This window comes from Centruroides vittatus, unplaced genomic scaffold (assembly GCF_030686945.1).
Source record: "Centruroides vittatus isolate TY-2023 unplaced genomic scaffold, ASM3068694v2 contig_971, whole genome shotgun sequence".
NCBI lineage: Eukaryota > Metazoa > Arthropoda > Arachnida > Scorpiones > Buthidae > Centruroides > Centruroides vittatus.
In genome coordinates this window covers 2,975,108-2,987,218 of record NW_027122644.1, presented here as the reverse complement: position 1 = coordinate 2,987,218, position 12,111 = coordinate 2,975,108, and the positions used below count along the sequence as shown (strand labels likewise).

The 12,111-nt window shown below is 33.4% G+C and overlaps 1 protein-coding gene across 3 annotated transcripts in view; it reads left to right on the top strand.

Annotated features, from left to right (window-relative positions):
- The window catches only part of LOC136985593 (adipokinetic hormone/corazonin-related peptide receptor variant I-like), a 102,843-nt gene extending 95,430 nt beyond the window's left edge, over window positions 1-7,413 (top strand). The window contains exons 2-3 of one of the 3 annotated variants that reach the window (XM_067282915.1): window positions 5,762-5,966; window positions 6,458-7,413. In XM_067282915.1, coding sequence (XP_067139016.1) covers window positions 5,762-5,966; window positions 6,458-7,026 — 774 coding nt within the window. In that variant the 3' untranslated portion in view covers window positions 7,027-7,413. Of the gene's footprint in view, window positions 1-5,761; window positions 5,967-6,439 lie in introns of all 3 variants that reach the window. The other 2 variants (XM_067282913.1, XM_067282914.1) reach the window with 2 other exon arrangements.
- The last annotated feature ends 4,698 nt before the right edge of the window (window positions 7,414-12,111 follow it).

Genomic DNA, 12,111 nt, shown 5'->3' with positions numbered 1-12,111 from the left:
TCTGAAAATCGTTTTTAGTTTTAAGTTAGGCCTAATTTTTGGCCACTTATTAAGGTCCGTAATTTTGCGCTTCCTGGGCCGCTTGTTTGATCGGGTCGTACATTGGGTATGCTTTTTGTAGTAATTTTAACCATAAGGAGCATAACTTTCATGCTCCTAGCTTAATTAGTTTAGGACTTACAATGTTTTTCATCGGGAGTAGTCGTCGAGGTCAATGATCTACTCCGATCGAACCTATTACGGCAGCGATCGGGACGCTCTGCGAGCTCACGTCGTAAAGCGGAATTTTCGGCTTTTAAGCTGTTTTACTTTATTTTGTATTGGATTTTATCTTTTTACATCTTTTCTTGTTTTCAGTGGTTATTAAGTAGTATTAGGTGGTCTTTTGTTTTATTGGGCCTTTTGTTTTGTTGTCTATCGGCCAATTCGTGCAGTGAACTGTTCAGCACTGCGGGTATTGTTGCCACCTTTTCAAAATTGTTGACCCAGACAGCTAGTCAGGTTTCTTCGTACAGAGTCCCTGACGCATGCGCAATGTTATTTTAACATAGGAAGAATAACGTAAACGTGCACGCCAGTTCTAAACCAGTTAGGGACTTATGTAGTAGCAACTTAAATTAAGCTTTAAAAGAACTGAGAAACAAAAAGGAAAAAGGTCGACAGCAGGTACACATATGTCGGCGTAAGATAGCGTTTAAGTTTCGGTGAGAGTGTGAAGTCTTTCGCTGTTAAAGTAAAGTAAATTTATAAAAATATTTGCTAGTACTTTGTTTCATCATAATTTCACAATTTCTACGAAATCCCGGGTTAACTATTAATTTTGTACGGACAAAATTAATAGTTAACCCGGACAATGGATTAAAAACCAGACTGTTCGGGTGAAAACCGGACGGGTGGCAACAGTGAGGGAGATTTTGTTAATCGGTTCATAGCTACTTTAAATTACGTTTTACAGTCGGGTTCCGTTTTTTGGTGGCTACGTGGACCCTAATTGCTGTGTCTCTGTCGGCGACTCTGTTCGGCGGTCTTGCTTCATGATTAAGCGGTGCGATTACTGGAACACCTGAACTGCTTCAATAGATAACTATGGTGTCTCCTGATTAAGCAAACTAGTGCCCACTACTTCTACGGTGCTATTAAGTCACCTTTTGAAACCCTTTTATAGGAAACTTTCAACGTGAACTTTTATTGCTGGCAACGCTGAGTCTGCAGTAGACTAGTTTCTTGTTTGCGCTAGCTGCCTTTTCTGTTGTTTGTGCTTTTTAAGTTATTATTTTCCTGTTCTGCGTCACTATGGATTGGTGTAGTTGAAACAATTCCCGGTCGGACTCCCATTGCCTCGGGACAAATCTGAGCGATTCGGACTTGGCAAACTTGGGCTTTGTGGAGGAGGAGATCATTTCCACAATATAACTCCTGCTTGGATACTATCCTCACCAATATTCCCGCTAACAAGAACACTACTGGTATGAAGCAGCGGATCCTGACCCGTGATGCTGCGATCCGCATGCATGCAGCTTCAAACCAGCTGCTCGGGGTGATGCTCGAACTGGGCAAAAGCAGAAAATGCGTGCGGTTCAGCCTCCTGTCCCTCTTTATGGCTCAATTTTCAAGCCAAATCAACCAAGCTATGCTGACATCACCAAGTCTAACACTGTTTCAAGCCAAACCACAAAAGCCCCACTAGCAAAGTCAACAGGGAGGGAACAGATGGTGGCGTTGCCCTGCTCCTGTACCCAAAACCTGATGTAGAGGGCAACGAAACGGATATGAAGAATGCCACACAGACCCTAAAGGAAAAAATTGATTTCCAATAGCTGGGAGGGAAGTCAGCATCAGGTCCGTACGAGGCGTAAAAGGAAACGGTGTGTTCATTAGGGTTAGCACTGTAAACGATGGCACCACACTAAAAAAGTGTGGTGCCATCGTTTTAGTGTGGCTGTTCAAAGCATCCCGGAGATAGCAGCGAAGGTTAACCTTAAGATCTCACAGGGGAGGCAACCAAAAGTGATTTTTTTGAACGTCCCAGATTACATTGAAGACAAGGACTTAGTTTCCACACTCTTCAACCATAACAAGATTTGCGGAAACATCGACTACGCTGACTTCCAAAACCATTGTAAACACAGCACTTCCTTAAACAAATGTAAAATAAAAGAAAATTGTAGACATATCATCCTCAGTGTCGCCCCGATCATTAGAAAAATCATCATTAGGGAAAAACACATCGCTCTCTCATAGAGCCATATAAAAGTCAACCACTTCGTGTATATCATAAGCCATGCTGAAACAGGTTACTATTTTCACAAACATCAGCACGGATTTAGGAAATATAGAAGTACAAATTCTGCTCTTTATCAAATGGTCAACACAATCAAAAGGGCGAGGGAACAGGACAACCACACCCTGGCAGTGTCCATCGAATTTAGGGAGACTTTTGATCACGCTTGGTGGCCAGCTGTCCTAACAGCACTGAAATACATCAAGTTAATAGCTTCCTGTCCAAGAGGCTTGCCAGCTTCAGCTATCAAGGGAAAGACTGTCACTAAACAAGTAACAAGGAGTTGCCCACAGGGCTCCAGCTCTGGGCCCCTTCTCTGGCTGCTCGTGTATAACAGCCTCCTCAACATCCAAATCAACCACCAAGAGTACCCAAAAGCAGAAATCATCGGGTTTGCTGACAACACCCTCATCCTTTTTGTCTCACAAGAACCAGAAGGACTTCAAAAAGAAATGAACACTATCATAGAGTAAATGTATCCTGGGCCACAAGTACCAAGCTCACCATAAACACTAAAAACTGTCGGTCTATACTCTTTCCAAGGAAAAAGTTAAAAGTTAGTTAAAAATTCTACTGTCAAAATTAACAGAGAAAGGATAAAGTGTTTCACCAACATTAAATATCTGGAAATAATAGTGGACAACATGTTAAACTGGAATTACCATTTAGAACACATTCGCCATCCTCCTCGCCCACTTCCTCCGCTCCATTTATGGAAACCTATGGGGGAATCAACTTTCGTAACTCGTCTCTCATATACAACACTGCTATCAAACCAGCAATCCTGTACAGGGCAAAAATCTGAAGCGCTGCGGACAACAGACATCATTTTAAAAGGAAACTTATCTCCATTTAACGCTCCTGCCTAATCTCCATTACCAGGGCTTACCAAACTGCCCTCACCAATACCTTACAGGTTATTGCCACACTATCCTTTTAGACCTGAAGGCAATTGAAAATACTGGATGTACCACTTCCACAACCATACTGAGCAACTCATGACTGCTAACAAAATCCCTTACTCCATTCGGTATATAGCAGAGGAAATTACTAAACACGGCCTGCACCAAACCCATGTGTACAACTCCCCTATCCACCCTGCTTCTCATCAACCAGAAGTGGATCTTGTCCCAACCTCATAGGACCATGTCAATAGCATCCGGATCCTTACGGACGGGTCTAAGAGTGCACAGGGAGGAGGGGCTTCGCTTGTTGTGCTGAATGACACCAACAGAATCATTCATCAGGCCTACTACAGGCTGGACTCCCACTGTACCTTCAACCAAGCAGAGAGCTTCACCATCCAGAAAGCTCTCCACTACGTCAATCAAACTTTAACAATAGGACAGCGCAACACATCACCATCTACAGCGACAATAAGACAGCCCTTCTTCAATTAAAATATAGGAATACCAAGTATACATCATCATTAAGGACACAATCTCTCTCATTGTCTCTCTCACCACCAAGCACATCCATACCACTTTCTGCTGGGTTAAGGACAACTTGGTGGTCGTTGGCAACAAAAGGATAACTTCCTAGCCTACAAAGCCACTGGCCACCAGTTTAATATTACTTATTACATTCGGTGGTATACCGACCAGCTGGATCAGGAACAGCCTTCAAGAGCACACTTTTCAGCTATAACAAAAAAAGTGGGACTCCGAAGTAACTGGTAGGACCACTTATGGTTTTCTTCCAAATCTCCGATCCAGAAGGAAAATGGACTTCTACATCCCAAACTATCACTCAACTCAATTTGTCACAGGGCACGGGAATTTCAAAGGCTACCTATGCAGGTTCCTTCTCAAAGGCGACTGCACTTTAGACATTGATGCCTCCCTCCACGTCATCTTCCTGTGCCCAAAGTACAAAAATCAACGGCAGCTCCTAGTCAATGCAATGTATACCGAGGGCTACCATTGGCCCTGCAACTGCTCGGACTTCTTCAACATCAAGAAAACCTTTGCGGCCTTTTCTGCCTTCATTAAAGGGTCAGCAGTCACCCTTCTAGACTTCACCTGTAGTGGGCCTTCAACTGCTCACTAGCCAACCTCCACCTACTTGATGCCGTTTCTTCATGCAAAGGCTTCCAGCTTAAAGCCCACTTTTGTTTGTCTCCCGCGTTTATTCTCTGTTGTGTATTGGCGCCTGTTATTGCGCGTTGAGCCTACTTTGTTTTGCGTTCGTGTTTTGGTTGTCGTGCCCACACTCCACACCCTCTGTCGAGAGTCAGTAAAAAAAATAATTGTTACGCGTCGCGCCTGCTCTGTTTTTATTAACCGTAGTGTTGTGTTTCCATCACGCCTTTACGTCCTGTTTTGTCACAGGTAGCGCCTGTCTTGTCACGCTGTTATCATTTTTGCAGTGCCTTATCTAACCACTGCCTTATCCTATGAGCAACCTAATATGTATTCAGCTGGGCCTCGACCCACACCGTGTATGTAAATTTTTCTTTGGCCAGAAACGGACCCTGGTTGACTGCTCAGGTGACTCACTGCCTACTTTCCTATCTACCTTTCCACTCCCCCACTTTCTCTTTCCTCTCTCCCCGCCCTCATTATCCTTCATTTCAAAAGCTAAGCCCAAGGTACAGTACATACGGCCTCCTAATTCTTTACTTGTATTGTATTGTAATATTTGTGCTTATAATCCTACGAGATAACTTTTCAAGTAAACACTCAATGGTCTGCATGGTAATAACACTTCTAAAAAGCCAGTTATATTTACTATCAGGCATCTTTTGTTCAGTACAAGCAAACAGAGGTGCTTGTCGTAGTATCAAACGGAATTTGGGTGATAATGAATATATATGACAAGGTTTTTAAATATTCTATGTAATTAATTAATAATTAAAATGCCAAGAATTGATTACAATATTTAATTAGCTAAATTTATTACATACATACTAAATTAACATACAGATAATTTTATAAAAAAGGCGTAGACGAAGTCAAAGATGCGAAACGTAATAATATATAACGTCCCAAATAAAATTATAAATAATTAAAAAATGAAATCAAAGTAAGCACTAACTCCAATATTAAACTTACAATAGAATATATCCAGCAACGTAAACAATATAATATATTGTGGCACATCTAGTTCAAGTGTTTAATTTTCTGATTCCAATTCATTGTGTTAAACATATTGTTTCAACAATACGTTTATATTATGATAATTACGTATAATAACCCAAATTATGACCTTTAGAGAAATTTCAGATGGTTTATAATATAATTAATTAATTAATGTCATTTGCATATTTATTGCCACAATTGAATTGAATCCTATTCATGAAAGTTAATAAGTAAATAAAATTATTCAAAATAGTTTAATGTATTTTTAAGCCTTATAATTGCAACAGATTAAATATTTATTATAACTTGTAAAAAGTATATTAAATATTATATGAATTGCATAAAGAAGTGGAGAGAAATAAATAGTAAAATGAATATTTTTTCTTTACTTATTTTCCAGAGTATCATATTTCGGGTTCAAGAACATCCGGAATTTCCTCAGTTTATTCAATGTGTCAGCTTTAATTTTTTTCCTACCGAGTGGCACCAAACAGCTTATAATCTTTTCTGTCTCCTAGCTCTTTACGGTATTCCTCTGTTTATCATCATTTATTGCTATTCCAGAATATTATGGGAGATTTCAAGGAGATCCAGAGATACTGAAGGTAAATATTTTCTCTTTTCTTGACAACTTTTTAAATGAAACTTGAAGTTATTATACGATCGCAATTTCAAATGGAAACTTTCCGCTTCTGCTTGTAAGTTTCTCAAATTTGTTTTAAAGATTTAATTTTAATTGAAATGTAAAACACTTAAAATTAATTAATAGTGTTAATGAGAAGTATTAGATATTCTTTCTTGATAGATTTCATTGTCATTTCATTATTTTAATCATCTCAACAACCGAGACAACAAAATTGATTCTCTTCTGTAATTGCTCCACTTAAATTTCTGCAATAATTCAACATAGCACTTTTAATTAGATATTTGTGACTCGTCCGTAGAGTATAACATAATTGCATTTAAAACACACTTCTAACAGGCTATTATTAGACAATTAAAGTTTTATTCTTTGAAACATGATTAATAAGAAATTAGTTTTAAGAAATTCTTTCCATAAAAAAAATCATTTCTGTAGTTCTTTTTATTTTAGAAGATTTATCCGAGGAACATCACAGAAGAGACAGATTAAGATTGAGAAGATCCGACATGACTCACATCGAAAGAGCGAGAGCTAGAACATTACGAATGACAATAATCATTGTTTTAGCGTTTTTCTGGTGCTGGACCCCTTATGTTGTAATGGTGTTATGGTATATGTTCGATCCAAACGGAGCTCAGGAAGTTGACTCTCAGTTGCAATCTGCATTGTTCATGTTTGCCGTCTCCAATTCTTGCGTAAATCCATTAGTATACGGCAGTTACGCTATTAATCTGAAGCAATTATTCAGGCGTTGTTATAACAGAACAAGATCTTCTATGGGGTTCTCCAGACAGACTGTTGTTTCTACAACGATCAAAACCGCTCACACAGAAAAAGATGTCAGATTAACTACATCAGCTAGAGGATTACCTGTTACGCTTAAATTACAGGGTTCAGAGACAATTCCTACGCTTTTAGAAGAGACTTGTACACCTTGCGAAAGACAGCGTGGAAGCTTTCGCAGTGGTAGATTGGGTTGTTCTTATTCTAACCATATTTCCTATCCAAAGTATCCCGCCTAATGGTTTTTATAACTGAATTTCATGTATAAATAAATAAATATATACATGTATATATATTCTTTATATACGTGTAAAAGTTGTGATTTGGTCAACGTTAAATGAGATTACATTGAAAGAGATCGAAATAAGTATTGCTCAAGAATGCGTTTTATTTTAAAAATACTTTTTTGTCAATGTATAGAAATCTTAAACGTTAATAGAAAATACAAAATGATTGTATTGATAATTAAAGTACTTCAACGCTATATTAAAAGTAATAGAGAAATATTTGCAGTTCAAATGCAACCGAATATGTTATAGTGAAATTTCAGAACACGCTAAAGACATTTTTTTTCCTTAAAGAAAAAATAGTTGAAAAAACCCCACTACGGCAGTTTTGGCGTTGCAAGCAGCAAACGCTTTATTTTTACAAGATACAAACACTTTAGCGATGCTGCTAAATGTGGTCTCCGTTCTGAAGCAGTAATTAATGTGGTATGCATTGTGACACTCTCTTTCACAGCTACCAAATTTACATTATTTCCTCGATAAACCAAACTTTTAAATGTTTTCACAACCAAAAAGAATTCGATTTAAGATCATTAAAGTGTCATAACAACGAGTTTTTGTTCTTTGTTTCTTTCCTTGTTTTGGAAATATCTTCAGCATGTCCTGAAATGTCAAAGAACCAAATATGATTGCATTTGAACTGCTAAATATCCCTCTAGACAGCATTGAATAGGATTACCAGTATAATAAATGTAATTAAAATAAATGTATAACTTCAAAGGTTTAAATAATTTATTACGGAATTATTGTATATGAAATAATTTTCTGAATATTATAAATATGTTTAATTTTATGTAAATTTCCATAAGGTATGGTCAATTAAATAAATATTTTTTGATAAAAATATTTTGTATAAAGTTCCTACCTAGATAATTACATTTATTAAAATGTAATTAATTAATTAATTAGTGGTTTCAATTGACAAGAACATTAACAATTTCTCACAGTTCAAGATTTAACAACAAATTTTATTTCTTCTAATTTACGTTCTTGAATAAAACTCTCGTTTTAACGAAAATGATGTGGAAACTAAGAAATATATTTTATTTTAAGAAAGAATATTTCCTAATACGAAAATATTTTTATACAGTACTTGTACATTAGAAACAGGACACGTTTCAATGTTATTTTTGTGTACAAATATAATAAATAGGGCATAAATGAATATATAATTTCTGTTTTTATATATATATATACACATTTTAAAGTATAAAATTTGATTTATTTTAATATTAATAACACTATTATATATAAAAATTTTAATGATAATTAATTTAATAGAATAGGTTTATTTAATCATTCTTTCTCACTAGATAACACACAGAGTATTTACAGTATAAAAATTTAATTACTTTGATACAGAAGTAACTGTTTTATAGATAATAAAGAAACAAATTAAAAGGTACAAAGAATTTAATTTTAAAAATACTCAAAATATTTCTTAAAAAAAAGAAAAAAAATACAGTTTCAGGTTTTAGAGAAAATGAAAAGAAAAGTAACTTTAATGAAAAAAATTCTTATAATATCAATGATTATTAAATTTGTTCAATTTTGTACACGGTAGACAAATTTCTTTGTCAAGGATACCACACACGAAAAAATCCAGAAGTAAAAATAAAAATATATTTTAATTGATCATGACTGAAGTTTATATTATTGTTTTTAATTATATTTTTAGCTATTGTGAATATATTAAAATGTTGTAATAAAGATTATTCACCAATTATAATTAATGTACTTATAACTTCATTATGTTAATGTTTGCATATCTTTTCATTGCTTATTTAATTCTTTTTATGTTTGCCAAAATCAATGATCAAAATATCCAACGCTAATTGATTACAAGGATGTTAAATGTAATAGTTTACGACGTGATTTAATAAGATAAGCACCTTTAAGTGACACGTCAGATTGTTTGACGATAGAGAAGGTTATTAAATGTGATAATTATTCGCATGATTTAGTGGAACAAATGTGGTCTTCGAGTCATTTATACATTTCATAAATTTATTGTATTATCTTACAAATAGATTTTTGATTTATTTCTTCAATTAAGTACAATGATTTGTTAAGAATAATATTTAGATTCTATATAATCAGAAAATGGAAATGTGGTTGTAAGTTAAATGTTATACATTAAATAAAAATTATTTCTATTTCTGTATTCGTAATTTTATTATTAATATTGTTCCTTTCGGACAGATGCAATTTTTCATTTTAAATTAATTGTTTTTTTATTATTAACTTTTAGAAAAATTCGGTTTTTATAACTTAAAACCTGTTAGCTTTTATGTAAAAATAAGTACAGTACTTTTTGTTATAGTTAAATATTTACACTTTCGTCAAGGTCTTATATTTACTTACTTAATTTAATATGACGATATGCAAAACTTAATATTGTCCGCAGGAAAAATTTATTCATCCCTTTGCACAATTAATAAACAAGAAATGATTGCAATCTACAATTGAAAATGTGCTAAATATATCTTATTCGTCCACTTGTTTCATAGGAAACAGTTCTGGAAATTTTTCTGCTAATCTTTAAACAGAACAGTGAACACAACAGCAGGACTTCCCACAGTTTAAAGGAAACAAAGATACTTCTAAATGAGGTTGAAATGAATGTAGACTACTATGACGCTTTATATAGAGTATTTAATAGGATTAGAATAAAAATAATGAGCTGAATTAATCGACATTACTCACACTATTAGTCTAGACAAACCATAAGATTTGAATTGTTGACACGTGTCTTTATAGCTATAAACATCATACTAATAATTCTAAAAATAAGATTAGTCACACAAATAAATTGCTATCAAAATTATTTATTATTGTTAAGAACATCTCTTTGTGAGATATTTGTATATACCAGCAAGAGACTTTCTTCATCAAGGATTTTTAACTTTATTTGTCCCATGGACTTTTTTCCAGTCCATTGAAGGTTACTGACTCTTTCTAATGGCTTTAAATGCATAAAAGTACAAAAGAAACCAATTATGTAGAAATGCACTTATTAAAATAAAAAGCATATGATATACATAATAATTTTTATGCTCTTTTCAAAAGCAAATAATCCCGGTATCTGTGGGTTGGGGTTTTCATAATCCCAATCACAGATATGATATATTAATATATGCGCTTCTTCCTTAACACAGTAATTAACAATTTCACTCAATAGCAATAAATTTCAAAGTACTAATGAGCCTAAACGATTTTTACTTTTTCAAGCCCTTGGACTCTTGAAAACTCTCTACAGACTGCTTGGGAGTCCGTGGATCCCTGGCAAAAAACAACTGTTCTCGATAAATTGTTTTCGACAATGACATTAAAAAGTTATTTGAAATTATGTATAAAATGTACAGATTTAAAACAGTTTGTGAAGATATTCTTCCCATGAGGAATTGTCTAAATTTTAGAATTGGAATTTATTGCTATAATAATAGTATACTCAGTAACTATTTGTTGTACAATTCGATTTGACGGATGGTTGAGAGTAAAAGATTTTTCCTATTCGCCGATCCACGTTTGAATTTACTTCAGATTATGAGTTTATTGTTCTGTTCATGTCACGTACGTAATGTCCATACTCTTATTAGTCGAATGTAATAACTTCATTGATAATCAGTCTTACAACAAATTGAGAAAATTGAGATTATCCACGTAACTATTATATGTTAATATTTGAAATTGTGAAATGCTAATTTACATTGCTCGATTTAAATAGACGTGACACGTCTATTCAATTGTCAAACAATCTATCGAGCAATGCAAATTAGCATTTCACAATTCAAATTTTTGAAGGAATTAGTAATAAAGAAGAAAAATATTTATATTTCATTTCATTCATTTCTAAAACCTTTATGTAGAATAATGTATGACATGATAAAGACGATAAGTAGAAAAACAATAGGCAATTTCCTGGATCGCTTAGTTAAACTGTATGTGATGCTTTAGAGAAGGAATAAATCTCATTTTTTATATTTTAAAGAAGAAATTATAAAAATAAAAATTTCAATTTTAAACTAAAAAGTCTTTCACAATTTTAGAATCTCCTGTGGAAAATCTATGGAAACATTTAAATTACTTGGTATTTTTAATATTTATTTCAAAAAATCAAAGTACTGACAACAGATTAAATAAGTTATATCAATTAAATTGAAGTTAGAATTGTTTTCATCGTAATGCCAACGACCTTTTAAGTTTAATAAAGTTTAAAAAAAAGTTATTTTTTAATTTTAATAAATAACATACTATGGTATTATATGCGAGTAATTCTTAATAATGTTTTTGAATTTCTTTTAAAATTTTTATATACTAATACAATATATAACTTAATTTCGAATTCAGATGAGTTGTTCCATTCCTTCACACTGGGAATTCGGTCGTGGGTTCGTGCCTCTTTAGGACCGGCTGGCCACGTGGAGTTTTCCAACATCCCCATTTTTTTTTTGTAAAAAAAACTACAAAAACATTTCCTAATTTAATAAACATTGAAAAAATGAATACATTTTTTTTAATGTTCAAAAAAATTTGATAAACTTTTTATGTTTCATATACTGTAAATTTCATTAATTTTTTAAAAGAACTTTTAACTGTTGGCTATCAGAGGAAATGATACGAGTGGCTGTTAAGTAAATTACTTTACTAAAAAATTTAAAATTATTTACTCCAAGTTTTACATTAAGATTTTCTAAAATAGCTCTTACGAAACGAAAAATAAATTTCCGGAAATGTAATTTTTATCCTATGAATTTAATTTCCTAACCTAAAAATAAATTTTCACGTATGCTGTTTTCATATATTTTAAAAAAATTTTTAGCAGGTAACAGTTAATTTTGATGGTAATTAGAAAAATTATTTGAGTATAAATAAAGTTTAGCAGAGAATACTTGGTATCGTGTAATAATAAGTCATAGATTTAAAAAGATATTGATAAAATTAGACAATACGTTTATCAATGTTAGTGTTTTATTTTAAAGAATAAAACACGTCGAAAAAATTTCCGATCTTCAAGTGCAATAAAACCTGCTGAAA